The sequence below is a fragment of the Macaca fascicularis genome, chromosome 14 (genome assembly GCF_037993035.2).
Source record: "Macaca fascicularis isolate 582-1 chromosome 14, T2T-MFA8v1.1".
NCBI classification, from domain to species: Eukaryota; Metazoa; Chordata; class Mammalia; order Primates; family Cercopithecidae; genus Macaca; species Macaca fascicularis.
This window is the reverse complement of record NC_088388.1, coordinates 71,789,457-71,816,604: the sequence shown is the minus strand read 5'-3', so window position 1 is coordinate 71,816,604 and position 27,148 is coordinate 71,789,457. Positions and strand designations below refer to the sequence as shown.

General features: G+C 37.6%; 1 protein-coding gene across 7 annotated transcripts in view; it reads left to right on the top strand.

Moving 5' to 3' along the window:
- FCHSD2 (FCH and double SH3 domains 2) overlaps window positions 1–27,148 on the top strand; it is a 330,965-nt gene that overhangs the window by 154,465 nt on the left and 149,352 nt on the right. For 5 of the 7 annotated variants that reach the window (XM_065529595.2, XM_005579014.5, XM_045370249.3 and 2 more), the window contains exons 5-8: window positions 11,420–11,564; window positions 19,616–19,749; window positions 23,318–23,372; window positions 24,229–24,357. In XM_065529595.2, coding sequence (XP_065385667.1) covers window positions 11,420–11,564; window positions 19,616–19,749; window positions 23,318–23,372; window positions 24,229–24,357 — 463 coding nt within the window. The remainder of the gene's footprint in view (window positions 1–11,419; window positions 11,565–19,615; window positions 19,750–23,317; window positions 23,373–24,228; window positions 24,358–27,148) is intronic. The other 2 variants (XM_074014646.1, XM_074014645.1) reach the window with 1 other exon arrangement.

Sequence of the window (27,148 nt, the reverse complement as noted above, 5' to 3'; positions counted from 1 at the left end):
CAAGGAGAACTACAAACCACTGCTCAGTGAAATAAAAGAGGACACAAACAAATGGAAGAACATACCATGCTCATGGATAGGAAGAATCAATATCGTGAAAATGGCCATACTGCCCAAGGTAATTTATAGATTCAATGCCATCCCCATCAAGCTACCAATGAGTTTCTTCACAGAATTGGAAAAAACTGCTTTAAAGTTCATATGGAACCAAAAAAGAGCCCGCATCTCCAAGACAATCCTAAGTCAAAAGAACAAAGTTGGAGGCATCACGCTACCTGACTTCAAACTATACTACAAGGCTACAGTAACCAAAACAGCATGGTACTGGTACCAAAACAGAGATATAGACCAATGGAACAGAACAGAGTCCTCAGAAATAATACCACACATCTACAGCCATCTGATCTTTGACAAACCTGAGAGAAAGAAGAAATGGGGAAAGGATTCCCTATTTAATAAATGGTGCTGGGAAAATTGGCTAGCCATAAGTAGAAAGCTGAAACTGGATCCTTTCCTTACTCCCTATACGAAAATTAATTCAAGATGGATTAGAGACTTAAATGTTAGACCTAATACCATAAAAATCCTAGAGGAAAACCTAGGTAGTACCATTCAGGACATAGGCATGGGCAAAGACTTCATGTCTAAAACACCAAACAGCAAAAGCCAAAATTGACAAATGGGATCTCATTAAACTAAAGAGCTTCTGCACAGCAAAAGAAACTACCATCAGAGTGAACGGGCAACCTACAGAATGGGAGAAAATTTTTGCAATCTACTCATCTGACAAAGGGCTAATATCCAGAACCTACAAAGAACTCAAACAAATTTACAAGAAAAAAACAAACAACCCCATCAAAAAGTGGGCAAAGGATATGAACAGACATTTCTCAAAAGAAGACATTCATACAGCCAACAGACACATGAAAAAATGCTCATCATCACTGGCCATCAGAGAAATGCAAATCAAAACCACAATGAGATACCATCTCACACCAGTTAGAATGGCGATCATTAAAAAGTCAGGAAACAACAGGTGCTGGAGAGGATGTGGAGAAATAGGAACACTTTTACACTGTTGGTGGGATTGTAAACTAGTGCAACCATTATGGAAAACAGTATGGCGATTCCTCAAGGATCTAGAACTAGAAGTACCATATGACCCAGCCATCCCATTACTGGGTATATACCCAAAGGATTATAAATTATGCTGCTATAAAGACACATACACATGTATGTTTATTGCAGCACTATTCACAATAGCAAAGACTTGGAATCAACCCAAATGTCCATCAGTGACAGATTGGATTAAGAAAATGTGGCACATATACACCATGGAATACTATGCAGCCATCAAAAAGGATGAGTTTGTGTCCTTTGTAGGGACATGGATGCAGCTGGAAACCATCATTCTTAGCAAACTATCACAAGAACAGAAAACCAAACACCGCATGTTCTCACTCATAGGTGGGAACTGAACAATGAGATCACTTGGACTCAGGAAGGGGAACATCACACACAGGGGCCTATCATGGGGAGGGGGGAGGGGGGAAGGATTGCATTGGGAGTTATACCTGATGTAAATGACGAGTTGATGGGTGCAGCACACCAACATGGCACAAGTATACATATGTAACAAACCTGCACGTTATGCACATGTACCCTACAACTTAAAGTATAATAATAATAAATAAATTAAAAAAAAAAAAAGAATTATCAAAGCCTTTGTGTTGTATGGGACAACATAAAGTGACCAAATACACACATTATTGGTTTCCCAGATGGTAAAGAGGGAAGGGAAGGGTTAGAAAATCTATTTGATGAAATAATAGACAAAAACTTACCAAGTCTGACAAGAGATTTAGACATCCAGATACTGGAGGCTCTGAGACCCCCCAAGCAAATGAAATGCAAAAAGGCATTATCTATGGTACATTATAGTCAAACTATGTAACATCAAAGACAAAGAGAGAATTCAAAAAACAGCAAGAAAAAAGCATGCAGTCACCTGTCAAGGAACTGCTGTTAGACTAATAGCAGATTTCTCAGCAGAAACCTTTACAGGCCAAGAGAGAATGGGGTGATATATTCAAAGTGCTGAAAGAAAAAACAAACAAACAAACCTGCCAACCAAGGATACTGTGTTCAGCAAAATTATCCTTTATAAATGAAGGAGAAGTAAATTCTTTCCCAGACAAGCAAAAGGTTAGGGAATTCATCACTACTAGACTGGCCCTAAAATATTAATATTGGAAGTTGTTCTCCATAAACTATATAAATATATTTAATTTTTTCTAGTATGACTTTGTTTTTTGAGATAGTTTTCACTCCATCACCCAGGCTGGAGTGTGGTGGCATGATCTTGGTTCACTGCAACCTCCACCCACCTGCCGGGTTCAAGTGATTCTCATGCTTCAGCCTCCCGAGCAACTGGGATTACAGGTGCACATCACCACACCGGGCTAATTTTTGTCTTTTTAGTAGAGATGGAGTTTTGCTATATTGGCCAGGCTGATCTCGAGCTCCTGACCTCAAGTGATCGGCCCACCTCAGCCTCCCAGACTGCTGGGATTACAGGCATAAGCCACCACACCCAGCCTGTAGTATGATTTTAAATTGTCCCTTTGTTTTTATTTTTTACCAACAGTGCGTGTAATCAGTCTTTTAAATTGTTTGCCTATCTGATGATACATGCAGCATTTAATGTCATTAAACAGCCTCAATTTGCATTAGACTTTTGTAGCACTACTTTCTCTTGGACTTTTTTTTTTTTAAATATGAGGAGAGGTTTTCATTCCTTTCTATGTAAATGTGTCTCAAAAGTCTCTCAACTCTCTAATGACTCTTTTAAGTAAGCTTATTTATATTCCTGCCTTTAAATCTTGTCTATGAACTGGTAATAATAATATATTTTTATTAACTTTTCAACTTGGGAAACAAAAAACTGCCTCTAATTTTACCTTCTTTGTAGATCTCCTCATATCTGGAATGTTAAGTAGCTGCTTGTTTGCATGTGATTTCTCTCTTTCACAATTCCATCTGCTATAATGACACAAACTGTATCTTTATGTCTTTGTAAAAGAGACCTACTGTCACTCCCCTGTGTGAAAATCTTCTATTGTTTCTCCTTGCCAATGGGATAAATTTAAATTTCTTTTTATGATATTCAAAACCATGAAGAAAGCTGGCACCAAATTATCTCTCTACTTATCTCTGGCCATTTATCCTTTCATCCTTGGTTTTCTAACCCTTGGGCACCTCAGTTGTAGTTGTATTTCAGTTCTTATCAACACCTCAACTGGACTAAAAGCAGTCTTTTTCCCTGCTTTTATTTCTGTTACCCAGAAATATTCTCCCTTTCTACTACTAATAACAACTGTATATAAACATTTATTAAAACACTATTCTTCTTGTTATTAGTTACTATATAAATTATTCTTAGGTTATGAACTTAATCACATTTTCTTTTCTTTGTTTTGAGACAGTCTCGCTGTCGCCCAGGCTGGAGTGCAGTGGTGCAGTCTTGGCCCACTGCAACGTCTGCCTCCCGGGCTCAAGCAAGTCTTGTGCCTCAGCCTCCTGAGTAGCTGGGATTACAGGTGTGCACCACCATGCCCTGCTAATTTTTGTATTTTTAGTAGAGATGGGGTTTTACCATGTTGGCCAGGCTGGTGGCAAACTCCTGGCCTCAAGTGATCTGCCTGCCTCAGCCTCTCCAGGTGCTGGAATTACAGGCTTGAGGCACTGCACCCAGCCATTAATCACATTTTCCTGAGTTGTCTTGAGATGTGATGCTAGTAGAAAGATGTATTTCTAAGCCTAGGGAAGGCCTATGGTTTTGTTTGTTATATCTTAAACACTTTTTACTTTGAGATAATTGTAGCTACACATGCAGTCGTCAGAAATAATAAATACCAAGAGTGCTCTTACATTCCCCACCCAGTTCACCCAGTGGTAGTATCTTGCATAACTGTAGTACATTATCACAACCAAGAAATTGATACTGATACAGTCATCCAGCCTAATTCAGAATTTGTTAGTTTTATACACATTCATTTGTGTGTATATAAGTGTGTGCACATTGAGTTCTGTGCAGTTTTACCACATTTGTAGCTTTGTGTGACCTCTTCCACACTTAAGATCTTGCTAAGAATTTAACAGTTAAGAATTTCTTGATTTCTTTCTTTTCTTTTTCTTTCCTTCCCGCCCCCCTTTTCTTTCTTCTTTCCTTTCTTTCAAAACAGGGTCTCACTTTTGCACCCAAGCTGGAGTGAAGTGGCTCACTGTAGCCTCAAACTCTTGGGTCCAAGTGGTCCTTCCACGTCACCTCCTGCATAGCCACCACTACCACCATGCCTGGCTAATTTTAAAATTTTTTTGTAGAGATGAGGTTTTGTTATATTGCCCAGGCTGGTCTCAAACTCCTGGCCTCAAGCGATCCTTCTGCCTCAGCCTCTCGAAATGCTGGGATTACATATATGAGCCACTGTGCCTAGCCTTGATTTATTTCTTAATGAGAAATTTCTTCTGGTAAAGTTTTCTAGGTTTTCCTAGACATCTTGTATGATATTCATATAAGAAATAGTTCACAGCGTGAACTTAGGTGGTATATGGATGAATGGTTTTGTATTTTACTAGTTATAACCTAATTATTATGGCAAGTATTTTTCAGTTAGAATAGTGATATAAAGTCGTAAGATATGTGTATTTTAGTTTAAAAGGTTAGTCATTTTAACAAAAATGATAAGTAAATAATGGTACAGAAGATAGGAGACAAAAATAGTAGAGGATGTATACCAAGGACTTAGGATACATAAGTCTTGGTATAAACTATTTCAGAATGAAGAGACCCTTTTTAATGTTCAGCATTGTTACTGAGACTAAGAACAATCTTATGTCAGCAAAAGAACAGAGGTTTGGGAGCCAGACACATTTGGGTTCAAATCTAGGCTCCATCATTCCCTCCTCTCCTCCTCCAGTAAATATGTATTGAGTGCCTGCTATGCCATACCCTGTGCCAAACATACAGCAGTAAATGAAACAAAGCTTCTGCTGCGTGGAGCCTACATTCTAATGAGGGAAGACAAACAGTAAACAGGTGAATAATTAAACATATATGCCAATTGGCGATAAGAACAGTAAGCATAGTAGGGAGACTACAGAGGGCCAAGAAGTGATTGCACAGCAGTTGCTGTACTGTGCAGAGCACAGGTGTTGTGGGACAAGGCAGAAGCAGAGAGGGCAGGTAGGAGACTGTTGTAGTAATCTAGGCATAAGGTAAGGGTGGCTCAAAACAGGGTAGTCACAGTGGAGGAGACTGGCAGTAATTAAATTCCATGGTATTTTTTAAGTCTAGCAAACAGGATTTATATATATACACACACACACACACATATATATGTACACACACTTTAAGTTCTAGGGTACATGTGCGTAACGTGCAGATTTGTTACACATGTATACATGTGCCATGTCGGTGTGCTGCACCCATTAACTTGGCATTTACATTAGGTGTATCTCCTAATACTATCCCTCTCCATTCCCCCCGCACCACGACAGGCCCCAGTGTGTGTTCCCTACCCTGTGTCTAAGTGTTCTCATTGTTTGATTCCCACCTGTGAGTGAGAACATGCGGTGTTTGGTTTTCTGTCCTTGCAATAGTTTGCTCAGAATGATGGTTTCCAGCTTCATCCATGTCCTTACGAAGGACATGAACTCATCCTTTTTTATGGCTGCATAGTATTCCGTGGTATATATGTGCCACATTTTCTTAATCCACTCTATCATTGATGGACATTTGGGTTGGTTCCAAGTCTTTGCTGTTGTGAATGGGGCCACAATAAACATACGTGTGCATGTGTCTTTATAGCAGCATGATTTATAATCCTTTGGGTATATACGCAGTAATGGGATTGCTGGGTCAAATGGCATTTCTAGTTCTAGATCCTTGAGGAATTGCCACACTGTCTTCCACAATGGTTGAACTAGTTTACAATCCCACCAACAGTGTAAAAGTGTTCCTGTTTCTCCACATCCTCTCCAGCACGCAAACAGGATTTCTTGATGGAGCAGATATGAGAGAGAAATGAGGAATCAGTGCTGATTCCAGGGCTTTGGGTTTGAGCCAACTACTAGAAGGTTTGAGTTACTGTCAATGAGATGAAATAGATAGATTGCCAGAAGAGGTTTTAGGGAAATCAAGAATTTAGTTTTATACATGTTAGGTGTAAGATGCCTACTAAATATCCAAGTTGGATATGTTGAACAGGCGCAGTTAGGGTTTAGGGAAGGTGTCTGGGCAGGAATTAAAAATTCAGGAATTGAGCTGAGAGTAGTAGTTCATGCATGTAATCCCAGAACTTTGGGAGGCTAAGGCAGGAGGATAGCTCAAAGCCAGGAATTCAAGATGCAGATTAAGCAACAAAGTGAGATACCGTTTCTATTAAAAAAAGGAAAATACCAGATGCAGTGGCACATGCCTGTAGGCCCAGTTACTTGGGAAGCTGAGGCGGGAGGACCACTTGAGCTCAGGAGTTTGAGGCTGTAGTAAGCTGTGATCATGCCAGTGCACTCCAGCGTGAGCAACAGAACAAGACCCTGCCTCTTTAAAAAAAAGAAAAGAAAAAAACTTTAGGAATAGCATATTGATACTCTGTAAAGCCATGAGACGGGGTGTCTTTAAAGCCATCTATAGAGTGAGATCATCTAAAGAGTGAATGTAGGTCTGGTGCAGTGGCTCACACCTGAAATTCTAGCACTTTGGAAGGCTGAGGTGGGAGGATTGCTTGAGCCCAGGAGTTTGAGGCTACAGTCAGCTATGACTGTGCCACTGCACTACCACCTGAGTGACAGAGCAAGACCTTATCTTTAAAAAGAAATAACAAAATAAAAATTTAAAAACAATTTTCAACAGAGTGAATGTAGTTAGAGAAGAGAAGAAGCCTGGGGTCTGACTTGAGGGCACTCCAGTATTTATGGGGCAATGAGATGAAGAGGAACTGGCAAAGAAGACTAAAGAATGGCTGGTGAGGTAGGAGTAGACCAAGGGAGAGTGATGTCCTGTAGCCAAGTGAAGAAAACATTTCAAGAAGGATGAAGTAGGTCAGTGTTGCTGATAGGTCGAGTAATAGAATCAAGACTTGAACTATTTGGACTAGCCATAGGAAGATCTTTGATGACTTTGGCAAGCAATTTCAGAAAAGTGGTAGACACTAAAGTCTGATTTGGATAGAACTGAGAGACCCAGAGAAGAGAAAGTAGAAACACTAATTTTAGACAATTCTTTCAAGGTGTTTTTCTGTAAAAGAGAGCAGACATTAGGGTGGTAGCTGGAGAGAAATGGAGGTTTGATGGAGATTTTTCAAATGGAGATATTATAGCGTGTTTGCTCACAAGAATGCTCCAGTAGAGAGGGAAAAACTGACATTGTAGAGTTTTGAATTGATATTCTTAAGTGAGAGGTTGTATAATATAGTGTAAATTTGAGGAGTTGGCCTTCAGAGCATGGGTAGTTCATGGAAGTAATAGGAGGATTGGCAGAATGTATGGGTGCAGAGACAAGGAGTTTGGCAGATGTGGTGGGAACATATGGACATTGCCCTCTGATACTGCCACTGTTGGCTACAAGTGTGTTCGTATTAGAGGTTTGAGAAGAGAGAAGTTGGGAAATAATTGTGTAGAAGGGTGGTTGAATGAATGGATTAAGGAAATATAGTACCCTTGCTGGGTATCACTAAGGGGTTACTAGCATTCATTTGACATCAATTTAAAATGCGACCAGGCAACGTAATTATCTTTTTCTTCAGCCACATTCTTCTGTATACTTTGGTATAATCTTAGCAGTTTTAGATTTAACCAAGTTAGGAGCTTGTAGGTTATAAAGGTGGAAAGAGAAAGAGGCAAGGGTAATAAGGGCATACATAAGGGATTGATTATAAGGGTAGACCATGAAACCTAGACTGGGTAATGAACTGAAAAGGGAGATCATGAGAGGGGCAAGAGACAATGGAAAGGGGGTAGGACCAAATGGATTGTGGGTTCTTATAGGATTGAGTAATTGTTGGACTCAGAATTCTAAAGGATGTGAGTAGAATCAGGAGGTGTTGGTCAGAAATCAGAAGATTGAACTTGGGATGAGAGCAAAGCAGTAGTTATTAGTAATGGCAAAGTCTAGGTTATGACCATGGAGGTGCTATTTCCTGTTGAGTAGCCTTAGAAAAATTTCATAACCTCTCTGAGCCTCACTTTTCTCCTCTGTAAAATGGGAATAATACCTATCTTACAGAGTTATGATGAGGATTAAATGATATGATAAATGTAAAATACATAACATAGTGCTTACCATGAGATATGTAGAATGGCAAAGTACCGTGTATGCTTGATACTTTTTTTTTTTTTTTGGAGATGGAGTCTCACTCCATTGCCCAGGCTGGAGTGCAATGATGCCATCTTGGCTCACTGCAACCTCTGCCTTCCAGGTTCAAGCGATTCTCCTGTCTCAGCCTCCTGAGTAGCTGGTGGGGTTATAGGCACCAGCCACAATGCCTGGCTAATTTTTGTATTTTTAGTAGAGACGGGATTTCACCATGTTGGCCAGGCTGGTCACGAACTCCTGGCCTCAGACAGTCCGCCTACCTCGACCTCCCAGAGTGCTAGGATTACAGGCATGAGCCACCACGCTGGCTGATACTTTTCTTATCCTTCAAAATTGCTTCATATGAAACCTAGTGCCTGGTGAAATAAAAATTTTTTAAAAATCACTCTATGATCCGTGATTATTTTTCCTTAATTGGAATGAAAAACACCACTACCATTGGGAATACCACTATTATGTTAACAAGAAGTGCTTCTATTTCTGTTACAATTCTACTACTGTTACTGTTTATTCATTTAAAAGAATCTGTGTATTGTGAATTTTTATATCATTTGCATTTAATTTTTAAAATAACCCTGTGAGGTAAGTGGTGCAGGAATATTTGTTATTTCTCCATTTGCCAGTTGAGGAAATGAAAGTATAGTGAAGTGTGCTGCTTATAATTATTTTGTTAAAACTAGAACTTGAACTTAGGTCTTCTGACTGGTGACTGAATTCTGTGCTTTTCATGGTATATCAGTGTTCAGGATATGTTTCCCTGCTATAAATCTGCTAAACTCTAAAGGTCTCTTTTTAAACTATCTTTTTAATGAAAGGATTTGTCTTTTTATTGTACAGTCTTCATAGTTAATACATTCATCCATTCATTTATTTACTCATTCAACACATATTATTGTAATCATTCTTTATTTGCTAGACCCTAGGAATGCAATAGGAAGACATACACTCCTGCCTTCATAGCGCTTTCACTATAGTGAGAGGGACAGACGTTAATAAACAATTGCATTAAAATATTTATAATTGAAAGAAAAGTGCTGGAGCTGTGAACAAATGACAAAGAGTAACTTGATTGAGTTTGGGGGTTGGCTTGGTGGTGATCATGAAAGACTTCCCAAAGGAAGTTACATTTAAACTGAGATTGGAAGGGCGAACAGCTATTACCTAGGAGAAGGGATAAAGAGAAGAGGGTGTTAACACTGAGAGAAGAACGTGGATGAATGGTCTCTCCCTCCCTCTCTTTCTTCCTATCACAATTCATAATAGTTTTTTTTTTTTTTTTTTTAAAGACGGAGTCTCGCTCTGTCGCCCAGGCTGGAGTGCAGTGGCCGGATCTCAGCTCACTGCAAGCTCCGCCTCCCGGGTTTACGCCATTCTCCTGCCTCAGCCTCCCAAGTAGTTGGGACTACAGGCGCCCGCCACCTCACCCGGCTAGTTTTTTGTATTTTTTAGTAGAGACGGGGTTTCACCGTGTTAGCCAGGATGGTCTCGATCTCCTGACCTCGTGATCCGCCCGTCTCGGCCTCCCAAAGTGCTGGGATTACAGGCTTGAGCCACCGCGCCCGGCCCATAATAGTTCTTTTTCATTGTCTTCATTATTTTAAAATATATTTTAAGTATAAATTAGTAGTTACAAATCGTAGTACTGAATTTTTATCTCAGTGCATTCTTCAAGTAAATCAATTGTTGGAACTGCTTAGAAGGGAGAGCCTGCGGTGAGTTTACATTGCAAGTTCCATTGGTTGTCATGCAGTGAGGCCATGGAGGGCGTTCATTTTGCTGTTCTTAACTTCATCAGTGCTTTTATGCTGACAGTTTTGGCTGGTGCAACACACTGAATCTTTCCAAAGGGATAGTGATACACCTCTGCCTAAATAATGACTATTTCCATCTAAACTGATTCATCTGGTACGTTACATGAACTAATTTGTAAGACTCCATGGTTGAAAACCATAGTTTATCAAGTTTTTTTCTTTACTTGTAAATAAGATAGGAACTCAGGCAATTTTTCCTTTTCTTCTACACTGTCATCTGTTGACCACAGTGAGCATTCTGTATAGCATGTGGTCCCACATTTTGCTGTGGTTGAAAATCTATATGGATTTCCCACAAAAGGGAAATCTCAGGAGAGGAATATTATAATATATCAGAATTTCACTTTAAGGACTCATTTTAAAAAATAAAGCACTACCATTGTTATAAGTTATTGATTGTGTTTATAAATAGTGTAGGAGCATGCTAGAATTGACTAAGGCATTTAGCAAGTAGGAAAGAAGGTTGAAGAGGAAATTGGCTAGAAAAAGCAAAGGATTGATAATTCCTTGACTTGACTGAGATTGCTGAGCACATTTATCAAGCAAAGGAGATGGGACTTGCTTAGAATGAATCCAAAGCACAGTGTGATGCTAAGCATTGTTATAACAGGAAGACAGATGTAGAGCAAACAATATTATAGATTTATTTTGTCAGACAGAATAGACTTTGCATGCACATAAACAGTTGTTCATGATATATTTTTCCAGCCGCGTCAGTTTGAGTAATATGATGTCATTGAAAGACAATATACTATATATAGAGGTACCCAATCTTTGTCTTGTATCTCAGTAGTGCCACCTTCTTTTTATATGACCTAAAGTGATACTTTAAAATCTCTCTGGGCCTCAGTTACCTTATTAGTAAAATTAGGAAAATACCTTAATGAAGTAATAAAACTTGATACTCATAATTATGACCTTGTGACAGCAAAAGACTTGGAGAGTCTGAAATATTCACTGATTTTTATAGTGTGAGCTTTGTAATTCTTGTAGCACTTTACTCCATTGTTAAGAATAGCTAATGAATCAAAACTCCCTATTGCTGAGCTATAAGAGGAATAGAGTATATGCCATGTTGCTTCTTACATGTGTTGAAATATTGCCCATAAGCCAGTATAAATACATTAAGGAAGACATTCATGTATTCTGTCAGTGCTACCCTGTGAGCAAAAGGTTAGCCAACTTTTTCTTACTGTTCCCTGCCTAATGCTTTTCTATCCCTCTTTGAATTTAGGAGCATGTATCCCGTTTGGAAATCTTTTCTCGAGGGAACAATGCAGGTAGCCCAGTCTCGGATGAATATATGTGAAAACTATAAAAACTTCATTTCTGAGCCTGCAAGGACAGTGAGAAGCTTAAAAGAACAGCAACTAAAAAGGGTATTGTTTTTATTTCTGCTCTTATATGCATTTTAATATCTCAGCGCTACATTTGTAATCTGTAAGATTATGCTAAATCTTATTTAAAACTTTATATGGTCCTGTATGTTTTCTAGTTGACATTTTACTAGGATTTTCTGATTTCAACATGTTCTCATTAAGTACTATGTTTTATTAACTGCTAAAAGTGAATATAATTCAAATCCGTGAACATTCAAGAAGCTCAGTAAATATTTTTTAGAAATACCACTTTTTGGCATAATTCATGTACATAGATCTACTTAGTTTCACAATATCGGCATAGTTTGGTGTATATTAGAATAGTTACAAGGTTATTAATCCCACTGATTCTTCAAAAAAGTTTACATTAATTTGTCTTACTTTCAACTTGACCCATTTTGTATAATTAAAGGAAATTGACACATTTTGACTAAATATAAAAAACTTATTTTAAAAACCCTGTTGGACTCTAAACTTTATATGGGTTACACATGAGTAAATGTTTTCAAATGGATGTATTTTATTACACAGAAATAAAACATTCATAGGAAAATGGCATTGCTTAATGTGACTTTTTAGAAAAGTTGGCTGTTGAATAGGCGATTGAATTGCGTTCTTTTGGAAATAGAGTTACAAAAATTGAGAGTATCATTATACCTAATAAGTAATTAAAATTTTTTGTGAAAGTATTAATACTTTAGAAAATATTAAAGTAAAAGAAAGAAAATATTAAAGTAATTATTTAGGGAAATAATATTTTGGAAGCCATCCAGTGTTTTGATTCTAATGTAATTTGGATTTTCAGAACATTTTTACAAACACCTTTCCCACCCAAAACCCCTCAATTTTCCATTTGCCAAAGATGACTCTAGTGGCTTGAAATCAGTATGTTAAATGTATATGTGTCTTTATGTAAAACGTTAATTTCTTTAGAGCACTCACCTAATATTAGTCAGTTAACATATTTGTTTAAGAATGCTTGTGTTTTATCTTTGCCAAAAAATACCTCTTTCAAAACAAACATAGTGAGTAACCTATGTGGTCACTGGCCAGTGATTTTGAGTTGGAAGAAAGTTGTGTGTGTGTGTGTGTGTGTGTGTGATTGTGCAGAAAGTAGGTGGAAGGTAGGGGCAGAGAATTAATACTAGTATAACTTCCCAACCAGGAGGAAATACTGCATCTCAAATTTCCGGTGCATTCATCACATTTAATTGAATTACTGGAAAGTTCCACCTCACTCAGTATCAGAATATTCTGAGAGTTTAACTACCTCTGGTTCTTTTCTCTTCCATTGATGAAGTAGTCTTAGACTTGAATTTAATTGACATTCCTGGGCAAAGAATGTTTGGTAAGGCCAGGTGCAGTGGCTCACACCTGTAATCCCAGCACTTTGGGAGGCCGAGGTGGGCGGATCACGAGGTCAGGAGATCGAGACCATCCTGGCTAAAACGGTGAAACGCCGTCTCTACTAAAATACAAAAATTAGCTAGGCATGGTGGCATGTGCCTGTAGTCCCAGCTACTTGGGAGGCTGAGACTGGAGAATTGCTTGAACCCGGGAGGTGGAGGTTGCAGTGAGCGGAGATTGTGCCACTGCACTCCAGCCTGGGCGACAGTGAGACTGTCTAAAAAAAAAAAGAAAAACAAAATCTTTGGTAAGATTCAACAAATGCTCATGTCTGTGAATTAACTTGTTTTGTATTATAGCTGATAATCTATTTATGTTACATCTAAGCAATTGTTAAATATTCAGTACATATTGGGTAAATCTGTCAGGACTCTGAGATAGCAAATGACAGAAACCTCCTTCAAACTGTTTAAGCCAAGAAGGGAATGTATCTGCTTGTATAACTGAAAGTTGAAGGACTTCAAGCATGGATGGATCTAGGGGTTCAAATGATGGTATTAGAATTCAGACTTTCTTTCCATCCATTAGCTCTGCTTTTCTGAACGGCTTCACTCACTAACAACTCTCTCCACATGGTAACCCCCAATGTGCCAGATTCATAAATCTTAAAGGTAGCAATCCCAGATTTTTCTTTTTCCCGAATGACCAGAGTTGTTTTGCATAGCACCTGCATGATTTGGCATTCCCACCAACAGTGCACAAGGGCTCCAATTTCTCTACAGCCTTGCCAACATTTGTTATCTTTTTTTAAAAAAATAGCTTCCTAACAGGTGTGAGGTAATTAATATTTTACTGTGGCTTTGATCTATATTTCACTGATGGTTAATGATATTAAGCAATCTAATATTCTTTAATATCAATTTTTCCCTCCACTATTAGCTTCTTACTTTTTAAATCCTATATTCTTTTAGTAATTACCTTAGAGAATCTAAATGCCTCCCTAACTTATTACATTACCTTGAATCATTAATTTTACTATTCCCCAAACCTTGTTCCAAATTACCTTTTTTTTTTTTGAGACGGAGTCTTGCCTTGTCACCCAGGCTAGAGTGCAGTGGCGTGATCTCATTGACTGCAGCCTCTGCCTCTCAGGCTCAGGTGATCCTTCCACCCCAGTCTCCTGAGTGGTTGGGATTACAGGCGTGTACCACCACGCCTGGCTAATTTTATTGTGTTTTAGTAGAGACAGGGTTTCACCACGTTGGCCAGGCTTGTCCTGAACTCCTGACCTCATGTGATCTGCCCACCTCAGCCTCCCAAAGTGCAGGTTTTACAGGCATGAGCCACCTCGCCTGGTCCAAATTAACTTATTACAGTCTACCTTGAATTAGTATTTTACCACCTCATGAACAATATAAAAATCTTCTAGCAAGATAATTCTATTTAACTCCCATTTATGACTTTTTGGCTATTAGACCTTTTGCCTCTGTTCATATGTCTTTTCTACTTTTTTAGCATTTTCTGTTTTCCACCCTTTTTTCTCTGTGTACTTCAATCTGAATATTTAACAAGTTTATTAATATACTGTTCTACTATTTTGAATCTGCTTTAAAAACTCATATTTTGGGGACGGGAGTGATGGCTCACACCTGTAATTTCAGCACTTTGAGAGGTCGAGGTGGGAGGATCATTTCAGTTCAAGATCAGCCTGGCCAACATGGTGAAATCCTGTCTCTACAAAAAATGCAAAAATTAGCCAGGTGTGGTGGTTCATGCCTGTAGTCCCAGCTACTTGGGAGGTTGAGGCAGGAGGATCACTAAAGCCCAGGAGGTAGAGATTACAGTAAGTCGAGATCATGCCACTGCACTCCAGCTTGGGTGACAGAGGGAGACCCTTTCTCAAAAACAAAACAGAAAACCTCATCTTTTGGGATCTTAATGTACTTTTCAGTTCCAGGATTTTTATTTGACTTTTAAATAATACATTCCATGTTTCTGGTACAGTTCTCCATGTTTTTCCTTTATCCTCTTAAACATGTTACTACTAATCTCTGTTGTATAATTTCACTATCTTAATTGCCTGTAGGCTCTTTTAACTGCCTGCGGTTTTTCTTGATTTTTGGTTATTTGGATCTTCTGTTTGGTTATGACTCACAATGTTGGACATTATGAATAAAAATTATAGAGGCTCTGGAAGATGTTATTTCCAAAGAGGGTTAAGCTTTCTTCTGGCAGGCAGATAGAATGCTATTAGATCACCTTGGTTCTCCGTTAGGATCTCTGGTTTTAGGCTTTTTAGGGCTATTCTGTTTCACTTACTCCTAGAGTTTTAACTGAAAGGTTAAACTAGGTTGCTTACCAACACCTTTCTACTTTGACAAGACTTGAACTCTAACCTTTGTCTTCTCAATGTCATGTAGCTGCTCTGATGCTCTGATCTCTGCTCACTCTTTAGCCTCTCGGCTACTGTTCTCCACTGGATTTCTTGGCATTTCACCCAACACCTGCTTTTTAGAAGTTGTCTGTTAACCGAAGGGGAAATTGCATACAGACTTTTGGACTTACTTTTCTGCAGTACCCCTCTTTCTAGACCCTTACCTCTCAAGTTCCTGTTCTTTTGGCATCCCTAAACTCCAACCTCTGTCCCCCCAGTCTAGTAAGAATGCCACTTTCTGTTTCTGTCCTATTTCTTTATACCGTGATTCAACAAATGCCCTGAGAAAAAAGCCAAGTTGAATTTAAGACTTACCTTGGTGTATTCCTCTTCTCCCATGTGTCTTAGTCCTTTAAGTCCAGTGTATGGTTGTGGTCTTTAATGCTGGCAGTTTTTAAAAAACGCATTTTGTCCAACTTTTACACTTTCCAGACTAGAGAAAGGTAGTCTGATCCAAGTTGTTCTGTTATGATCAGAACCAATCTGACTTAAAATTCTTCCTCTGTAACATTTTAAAGTTCATGTTCTTTTTAAGATTTTCTCTAATTTGGCTATTTTATAATGCTTGAAGGATAAACACAGTTATATTACAATTCTGAAGAGCCCCAGTTTATAATGAGGATTATGAGAATTATTACATTTTTCAAAATTATTTTCTATATGTTGACATTTACTTAAAAATTAGAACAAGAGCCATAATAATTTAAGGCTTTTTGCCATTCTTATGTTTACTTAACCATACTTTTGTCCGTATCTTTCTCACGTATACTAGAGTTTACTTACCTTCCTTGAAATATTGTGGTTCACATTTGTGTAACACTTTAGAGTTTGCAGACTGCTACTATATCCATTATAGTCTCATTTGATTTTTATACAACCCTGATAGTATTTAAGTATTATTATTTTACAAATGATAAAATTAAAGCTAAAAATATTAAAGAGACTTAGGTAGTAAATAACAGAGTGGGAACTTGAATATACTACTACTTCCTAATTCCAAATCCTATACAATGCTTTTAAAACAAAGCTTAATATTGAAACAGGTTTATAGAAAAATACATGTAAATGCCTTCATCATAGTAGAGTACTTAATTCTCTTACTCCTTTTATCTTCATTCTCTCAGTTTCCTAATTTTTCATGTTTCTACATAACCTTTATGTTTATTATTTTTTATTATTTTGTGAATTTTTCCATTCTGCTTTCTTTAATCTTACATCTGGTTTTGGACATTACCCTTAAGTCTACAGTAAAAATTAACTTTTTATATTTTTTTCTTAGGATAAATTTCCAGGGCATTATTACTGGGTTAGAGAACCTAATCATTTATAGGACTTTGATGTGTTGGCCCAGGTTACTTTTATTTTTATTCTTATATTCAAATTATTAGCAAGTTTATTATTGTGTCTGTGTCATACTCAGAGACTATACTTTTAACTTCTTTTTTTTTTTTTTTTTTTTTGAGACAATTTTTCTCTGCTCTGTCACCCATGCTAGAGTGCGGTGGCATGAACATGGCTCACTGCAGCCTCAATCTCCAGGGCTCAAGTGATCCTTCCACCCCAGCCTCCCAAGTAGTTGGGACTACATGTGCTTGCCACCACACCTGGCTAATTTTTGTACTTTTTTTGTAGAGATGAGGTTTCACTATGTTGTCTCGAACTCCAGGGCTCAGGATATCTCACTTTCTCAGCCTCCCAAAGTGCTAAGATTACAGGTGTAAGCCACCGCACCTGGCCCGGTTTCTGGTTCTTAATATCGAATTGTAGCCATGAAGCCTGCTTTTAGCTCTTCACACCTGCAAACACAGCGTTATTAGGATGTTCAGCACTTCTTTATGGGAGTGTCAGGTTGTCATCATATCATTTATTAAACAAAAGCTTTGTATTTGATAAGTACTATTACAATTTAGGGGGAAAGACAACTTTTCTTTCTGCAAGATAAAAGCTTACTTTTAGTTTATATATAACGAAATACTATTCAGTGATAAAAAGGAATGAAGTACTGATACCTGCTACAACTTGAATGAACCCTAAAAATGTTTTGTAAGTGAAAGAAGTGAGACACATAAGGCCACATATTATCTGATTCCATTTGTACTAAATATCCCAAATAGGAACTCCATAGAGACAAAAAGTAGATTAATTGTTGTTAGAGGTGGGGAGAAATGAGGAGTGACAGCTAATGGATACAGAGTTTCTTTTGGGGGTAAGAAAATGTTTTGGAATTCAAGGAGAGTGATGGTTGAACAACCTTGTCACCACTGAATTGTATACTTTAAAAAGGTGAATTTTGTTGTATGTGAACTATATGTCAGTTTTTTAAAGCTTACTTTTAAGATAAACTGTGTCTATGAGAGACTTTTGAAACATGGTCATCACAGAACTAGGGTACACACTTTAATGGGTTGCATGGTAAATGGTATCACATCCTTGCCGTGTGACTCGGAATAAATTATTTAACATCTGAGTCTATTTTCTCATCTTAATGGGATCACTACTACTACTACTACTACTACTACTAGTACTACTACTACTACTACTACTACCTTTTCCATAGAGTTGTTTCAAGGACTAAATGTGATAATGCCAGTAAAGTGCGAAACATAGCACTTGTGCAGTGCCCACAAGGGGTCTTTTTAGAAGTAATAAGCATTCAGACTCCCGTGGCTGTCATAGGCCACACCTGACAAGAGGTTTACTGAGAAGGACAGAGTACAGGGAACACAATGTGTCAGTAGGGAAGCATCTAGCATCAGTGGGATTAATTCTCCCACTATTGTATGTCTCAGTCCACGTAGCCAACCAGTCATTCTGTTTGGTCCTCCAAGTGGCAGGTCTAGGACAAGGGAGTAAGACTCACATTTGCAGGGCCAGTTTTAGCCCCTAAAGGAGACTAAAATTTTTTTACAACAACTCTATAGACAGAGCTTCCAGGGTCCCTGTAAGGGACATGTCCAGATACACCATACTCACAGAAGCCCAAAGCAATGGCTTTTCTATCAGATATTTATAGTTAATTTTTAGCTTATCCCAAATTGATGCAGTTTGCCTACCAGGGTTTGTAAGCAATGTTGCCTAACAACACAGCTGACATTGTGTCTTCTCATCAGGTTTCTATTGAAACACAGATCTAGAAAGTTGAGCAAAGGCCCAGTTTCATGCAGAGGGGAAAAGTTTTGTTTTATTTTGTGGTTTTTTTTTTAACCTTTTCCTTCACAGACTAACACTTATTAAGTGCTTAATAAATATGAGTGGTTATTTTGCTTTTATCTGTCCATGCAGAATCTTCTAGATCTCTCATCCCCTGTAGTCCTTTCTTAACACCTAGCAGTTTCTGGGAAAGTCTGGCCTGTATGTCATATGGTTAAGTTTATCCTTTTTTTATCCTGGTTCTTCTGATATCCTTGCCCTCCTCCACACTATTCACCCTTGCACAATAATCCCTCACCAATGTGTCCTTCTGCTTTGCTGAGCTTTTGTCAGTCTCTGCCAGTGCTGTTTCAGGCTTAGAAGTTTTTAGATGTGACTGCTCTAAGCTGGCCTCAGGCTGGTGAAACTTCTCAGTGGTTTGTTTCAAAGTGGGGTCAATCTCCTTTGGATACTCAGAAGGGTCCTGAAGCAGTATTGCTTTGGCCCCAATGTGTTATAAGAGTTAATTGACTAAACGTTGTTTTAGTTGTTACGTCCATCCCTTTTCCTCGAATGTATATGTGTATCCAAGGAGTTGGGCAGGGGATGGTTTTGAGTAATAATTGTTATGTGGTACCCAGGTTTCCTGCTTCTCTTGTTCACCTTGGACTTACCAAGTCAGACTACTCAGGGGTCACTCCCTCTTGTCTAAGGGGTGAATTCTTCAGTACCCCTTGCACTATCAGTTACCCAAACATAAAGACTTTATTAAGATGATGGGGAAATACAGAATTACCTTATTCTTTTGCTTTTATTATCATGGTATCTCCAACAGTAAGAACATGTTTTGTAGTTGCTCTTCCATGTCTTACCTTAATGTCAGTCATCAGCAGCACTCGGGTTATTTCTTAATGTATAGTTGTTAGGCAAACTGTGACACTGTTTGATGTGTAGTACTTGAGATGGAAATACCAGGATTTTAAATCACAGGATTTTAATTTGCAACTTGAAGGACACTGAAAGTACTGACTTTTCTCCTGGGTTTCCATCCTGAAGGCATAGTGTATAGTCCTTAGGATGAAGCCATTTTCTGTAAGCCTGAAAACTAAAATCATAATGATTGTACTTTTGTATTTTATAGTGTGTGGACCAGTTGACAAAGATCCAAACTGAATTACAAGAGACAGTGAAAGATTTAGCTAAAGGCAAAAAGAAATACTTTGAGACTGAACAGATGGCTCATGCAGTACGAGAGAAAGCTGACATCGAGGCAAAGTATGTGTTTTAACATTTCTGAGAAAATAATTATGCAAATAAATGTTATTGTTGCTAATAGTTTGTTCTCTATTAGTAGTGAGCATGGACCTATTCTCAGGTAGTGGTGGTTTCATTTGACCTACATATGTTATATACTTTAGGTCACTTTTTTTAATTGGCTGATTTTTATCTGAATTAATATAGCAAAATGGGAATATTAGATTAGTCAGTTTTTCACATTAAATTGAATTTTGAAAAAGAAGGTAAATGAACATTATATTTACAGACTTGAAAGCTTATTAAAAGCCTAAAGTCACTGCTGTTGTATCTGAATATCAGGGTTTAAGAGCCTCATTTTTCTCATGCTGGACTCTCAATCAGTTGTAGTTGGAAATCCCTGTGATCCTCAAGATGCCACTAAAGGTCCATGAACACATCAAGTGAACAAGAGCACTGACCTCCATGTAGAAACCCTGCCCCAGGCACTGTTTTTTTCTTTTACACAAAAATCTAGCGTATATATATATAATTTTTCATGTATGCTTTAGCAATTGTATGAATTTCCCTTTCAATGTATGTGAATTATAAGACCTTTTTTTTTAAAGAATAAGTAGGAAAAGAAGGAACTGGCAACTGGTAATAGAAGGTGATATAAAGCAAGCAGTGTAATAGAGATTTTTGCAATGACAATTTAAGGCAAGATAAAAAGTTGATGAGAAAAAGCATGTTATAGAATTGGACTCTGAAGAGGTCTGTGAGAAGGAGAGCTGAGACTCTGGTTCAGTGTGCTGACTGATGCAAAATCTAGGAGTCTGAACTCCTAGTCACAAACTCAGAAAGTCTTTGAACACTTGTACAAACAGACCAGCAAGGAAGGGGGTGTCTTTCTAATACGGTTTTTATGCACAAGAAATATAAGCAAGCTTATAAGCAACTTGTGAAAATTCAGGGGCTCCCTGGTTTATCAACGGCTAGTGAGTATTCATGAAGGACTTGATGTTATAGGAAAGCACATTTAATATTTCCCTAGTTTATTTTACTGTATTTATTGTTTTATTCTTTGAACATACAAATATTTCCTGTACTTTTATAGAATCAATGAACCCATTTTCTCAGTAAGACCTGAAGTTTTTATATTAGATCTCCATTGGGAATATACTGTCATAGTCATTTTTAGAAACTTGTTTTCTTAAACTTTCAGAGATCCCAGAACAGAGAATTGACAGATTTGTAAAGAATGTATAAACACCTAATTTAGCCACAGCCCACAGGATGAACATGAGCACAGTGGAGGGCTGTTTCTGAGAAATGGGGATTTGATAGGGTCTAGTTCATAGAGCTGATCACAAGGAATTGCCTTCTAACATGACCCAAATTCGGAGGGGATACAGCAAGCTAGACGCACTAATGTTAACTTTTCAACTATAGAGTAAGGAATGCCTCTTTATCTTCATTTATTTGCTCTTTGTTGAATACTTTATATTGGGTACAGTGAGTACAGAGATTAGTAAGGTAAGCTTTGTGCCCTCAAGGAGTTTAAGGCCTGGAATTAGAAACTAAAAGAAATTAAGTGTCTAAAGTCACTTAATATTAACTAATAACTTATTTGCAGTAGTGATGTGAAAACACTCTTAGGAAAGCATAGAAAATATAGAGGTTAATTTTGCCGAATGATAAAGGAAAGCTTTATAGAAGAGGTGATGTTTGGATAGAATCTTGAGGAATGAGTATAAATTTTCTAAGTAGAGTTGAGGAGGAAGATCAGGAAGGGGAAGTTAAACTGTACTACCTATAGTTTTGATAGATGATTTGACAGATGGTGTGGAGATGCACGCCTTAGGAGAGACCATAGAAGGAAGAGGGATACAATTTGAAGGAGATGATGAATTTCATTTTGGTTATGTTTATTCTGAAGAGCGTGGGAAACACGGGTGAATATGTTTGGAAGGTAGTCAAATATCTGGCACTTAAATGAGAATTTGGGCCTCAAGATCTTGCTTTGAGGGTCAGTTGCCTATCAGATGGTAGTTACAAGAAGAAAATTATGTATAGAATAGATGAGAAGTTGAGTTTGGAACCCCAAGGGACATAAATTTTGAAGGGTAGGTGGTAAAGAGTAGCACACGGTATAGTTCATTATTTGTGTAGTGTTTGGGTGTAAAAATCCTGCCTTATTTTTTCTAGATTGCAATCTTTGAGAACAGGTACTATCTTATTCTATCTATCCCTAATACCTACCTTAATACTGCACAAGAAGTATATTAGGATTAGGAAATAAAGCAGAAGCCAGAAACTTAAAACCTTATATTGGAAGATCTACATGCAACTCAGCCTATTTGGATAATGACTAAAAAAAGGAGAACTGGGAATATCTCCAAACACAGTCTTATTCTGAAAAGGCTTTCTCAGAGATTTGAGTTTGTGGCCTTTACTTTTCTAGATAAAATGAACAGGAATATGATTAATAAAAAAAATTATGAGATATGACTATGACAAGGTAAAAAATAACAGGGATCTTTTAAACCCAATTTTTTTAATAGTTGGGGAAGTAGTTGGGCTGCATATGTGTTCAACCCTGAATGTTTTCTCTTGTTAGAAAAATAAGAGACTGCTTTTCCTATCCTCTTCACACTGGCTTTGCAAAGACTAACTGCTCCATCATCTAGTCCCAAACTGGGCAGCAACTTTACTTCATGAGGCACGGCTGCCAGCACATGTATTGAATTCTCCCATGGAAATCACCGTGACACTGAAGTCAAGACAAACATTGCAGCTTTAAAAAAAAAAATCACTGGTCCTGGGAGTGTTGCTTGTTTCCTAGCATTTGTCTGTTGACTTTCTCCATATGGTTTTCTCTAGCTGTTTGGGTAAAATCAACATGTTTGTACTACTGATTGTTAGATTATGGTTATTCTCCCAAACTGAAAAAGGATCAAGGGAGATAAGAACACAGAGTGGGAGAAGATTACATCATACAGAGCAGAGAGTCCCAGGACTTTCTCAGTAAGTTCAGAATACCCTTTTAGAGCAGAGGAGGCACACAGGCAGGTACCCAAACAAGAAGTACTTTTAATGGGGGAAATAATAGAAGTAAGGACTTCATAGAGCCTGTTGATTGGATTATTGCATTCCTGGTCTTGTTAGAGTCTTTCACACACAGCCCCGAAAGTTTGCTGATGCTTGCGTCCATAGGTTGGTTGTCCCTGGGTCTCTCTAACCTTTGCAGGAACTAAAGTGTGTGAAGTTGTATGGTACTGAGAGAATAGTCTATAGTTTGATGGCTTTTGTTTATTAGGAGACAACAATGTATTTTGATTTTTTTTTTGGTCAAGTTTTTTTTGGGGGGGTCATTCTGGTTATTTTTCTTATATTAATCCCAGTATTTCCTGTTTTACCATAATATTAAATTCTTCCTGTAGTAAAATAAAGGAAAATAATCATTACTCTTGGTTTTCCATTTTTTCATTCTTTTTTAGAACAATATCTTCAAAAAAGATTATTTTTAAAATTTAATAATATATTTAATAATTTTATTGTGATATAATTAGATGATTTTATTAAACACAGTTTTCTATTTTTATTATAGATCTAAACTTAGTCTTTTTCAATCAAGAATCAGTTTACAGAAGGCAAGTGTAAAGGTAAGTTTTCAGTAAGTATATTTCACAACTGAGAAACCTCTTAGCTTGTAAAACAGAGGATTGGATCTTTGAGGGTGGAGGTGAATTATTTCTACCTTAGAGAAGCATTTTAAAGTCACTGACTCAGGGAGGAACTTTCCCTCCCAGTTCATGGGGGTTTTTCACCCAGTTGTCAACACCTTGGACACACTTGCTTTTCAAGACTGCATTAGGGATAAGTTTCTATACCTTACCTGCCTAGGTAGCCTGTTGTCTTTAGCTCTTAGTCCAAGAAACTTAACCCGGGGGCTTTGGAAAGCTCTACAAAATCTATTTCATTTAGCTTTAGACCCTTGAGTGATATTCTGGGCCAGATGTGAGTGAGTTTTTCCTTCGAAAACTTCACACTGTAGAATGCCTGATTAAGTAAGCTTAGAGACCTGGCTGTGGCTGCCAGGCTTCAAACTAGCATGCAGTTCATCTGGCACATTAGGAGTGCTGATTTTTAGAAAACTATTTTCTAACTCCACTAGATTTACCCATACCTTTGAAGATAAGGTACTTAATTTCAGAACCTTTATTTACTCATTTGAATAAAATGGGCAAAATATTTTTAAGTTATTTACAAAGCTTTAGAAGTATGTTAAGCAAATATTTGAAATTGTTCGTACCCTGTATAACAGTTCTAGTCACTGTTTCATTCCTCAGTAGTGATGAATAATTTTTATATACGTTTAAATGTTTTCCCCACATGGTTACCTTTATTCTTGTTGGGGAGCCATTAATTGCAGACTAAGAGTAGGATTCCTGTGTTTTGCAGTACAATATCAATTTGGACTGATTGTGATTATTATTATTTTTTTTTGCTATGTTTTAGTTAAAAGCCCGGCGATCTGAGTGTAATTCCAAAGCTACCCACGCAAGGAATGATTATCTTCTTACCCTAGCGGCAGCAAATGCACATCAGGATCGCTACTATCAAACAGATTTAGTTAACATTATGAAGGTAATGCAGCTTTTGTATCTATGGTAATTTTACTTCATTAAAAACAAAAACAACTTGAGTTGGATGTTGGGTTTATGGGATTGAATCTATAGAAGAGTAACCAGGCTATGTTGCATCTCTTTGGAATATACTTGTTATTGTTTGGATAGCATCTGTTTCAGATAATTTAGAGTTAATTTTTAGTTCAGAAAATGTTTACAGAGAAGTCACAGTAAAGGATTATAATACTCCCTAGGTGCGGCAAACATTTGTTATTTAGTGGTTATTGATATAGAAGATACAAGAGTGATATAAGAAATAAAATAACTCAAACTGGGAAAATACTTCTGAGCTATTTTATAAGACTCATGTCATGGTTTCAATAAATTATTGAAGCTAGGCAGAATCTTCAGGTATCTTCTGAATCATCAGAGAAAGACTGATATTTAGCATAATTTTTGTTATATTGTATCTGTATTTTTTGAAAAATGTAAGAAAAGTTTTATGCAAAAGAATATTTCTATTAAAATGTATTTTTATAGTGTATCTCTTAGCCCGAAGTTTTTATTAACTAGAATTTTGGCCACAACTATGTCTAATGATAATTTTGAAGCTTTTTTTAATTTTAATTTTTTAGAGACAGGGTCTCACTCTGTTGTCCAGACTGGAGTGCAGTGATGATCACGGCTCACTGCAGCCTTGAACTCCTAGGCTCAAGAGATCCTCCCACCTCATCTTCCTGAGTAGCTGGGATCCAGGTGCATGCTACCATGCCTGGCTCCTTTTTTTTATTTTTAGAAACAGGAGTCTTGCTGTGTTGGCCAGGCTGGCGTCAAACTGGCTTCAAGTAATCCTCCCTCCTAAGCTTCCCAAAATGCTGGGATTACAGGTGTGAGCCTGCTTGGCTATTTTTTATTTCTAAAAAACTTAGATTTTAAAAAAATTTCATTAAGTTTATCCTGAATTTATAGGTAAATTGCACATTACTATTTGATGATTTTGAGCTGCGTATGGGACAAACAAAAGAATATGTTCAGTAGCTATCTGAAGATGTCCTCTGGGTGTTACTCTGAAATGCAGATAGATTCGATTACAGTTTGTGTACCCAAACTTGATCTAGCCTTTCCCTGTTTATACCACCTATGATGTGTCTTTAACTTTCACTAAAGTAAAGAGAAGAGGGTAGAGGAAAAGGAAACCTTTTAATCTGTTGCCAGGTTTCTCCCTTGTTGCTGGCAGACAAGCTCTGCTTTGGATTGTATCTGTCATTCTTTCCTGTTTTCCCAAAACCCAGACATTTTGTCATTTTCTTTTTTCTTTTTTTTTCAACCCATCCCTCTCAAATGTATTGTTCTTAATGACTGACAAACACACACATTGCTGTAGTTGAATTGCTTAATTTACACATCAGCAATTGTGAATGGGGATGCAGCCAGAGCAGGTGCTCTTTTTTCTATAATAGCTCTGGGAAGGAGGTCAACTCTGGACAGAAACTGCAAGTTATTTCCTTGAAAGTAGAGATGGGACAGTTCCTGGGACCTTCAGGCAAAAACAAGAGTATTGAAGGGAGTCCAATTGGACTAAGAAGTATCCTATTGCAAAACACTTTTTTCTTTCCTTTTTGTTCACTGCCTGAAATCCCCTTTTCCTAGCTTCTGTTATGACTTCTGCTTATTAGAATACAGGTTAGAAAATACAGAGACAAAGAACTGTTTTGTCATCTCTCATGAGAACTCTGCATATATTTTCCATAAAGTATTAGACCTAGAGGTTTAGGTGTTTTAGTATATATATTTTTTGAGACACGGTCTCACTCTGTCATACAGACTGGAGTGCAGTGGCTTGAACATGGCACACTGCATCCTGAACCTCCTGGTCTCAGGGATCCTCTTGCCTCAGCCTCCTATGTAGCCAGGACCACAGGTGCCTGCCACCATACCAAGCTAATTTTTTTTTTTTTTTTGTAGAGACGGGGTCTCACTTTGTTGCCCAGGCTAGTCTTCAACTCCTGGGCTTAAGAGATCCTCCCACCTCAGCCTCCCAAAATACTGAAATTATAGGGGTGAGCTGCTTGGCCTGGCCGGTTTTAATATCATATTAGGTATTACATAGTGCTTCAGACTTACAAGGACCAACAGTTTCAAAGAATGCATTTACTAAAGATGATTTTTAGCACCGCTTGCACTTAAGGTTGTAATTCACTATATCCTATATATGTCTACTATTGTATCAAAGCTGTATATTTTTCCCTATGAATATTTTTAAATGAACATTATATTAGCTTAAGCAACAGCAAAAATCAAATCCTTTTTTTTTTCAATTGCATCTACAGCCAAAAGACTCCGTCTCAAAAAAAAAAAAAAAAAAAAAAAAAAAAAAACCAGGGAAGGTACATTCTTATTTGGGGGATCTGCTCTCTGCCTAAAGCAAAGAGGAAGTTAAAGGGCTGGCCAGCTCACAGATTAGTATGTGTTCTTGAACTTACTTTGAAGTCTTTATGCATATATTTGATCAGCATTGGGTAGGTTGTGCTTTGGAGTATTCATTTAATGAAACATTGTGGGGTACTAAACTGATTAAAAATAGAGGCAGGGGTTGGTCCCTCCTGCCCCTTAAAAATGAGAAAACATATTTTCAGTTTTCATGTACTGTGCATTAACTGATTTTCTTCCTCATGCTAATTCTGTAGTCTACAGTACTGGAAAATTCCTATCAATCATGCTATTAGCTACTTAGTAAATTTCCACCATTGAATTGACAGTGGCCCTTAGATGCCTTTCTTGAAAATATTTTTTTCTAAATGAATGTTAAG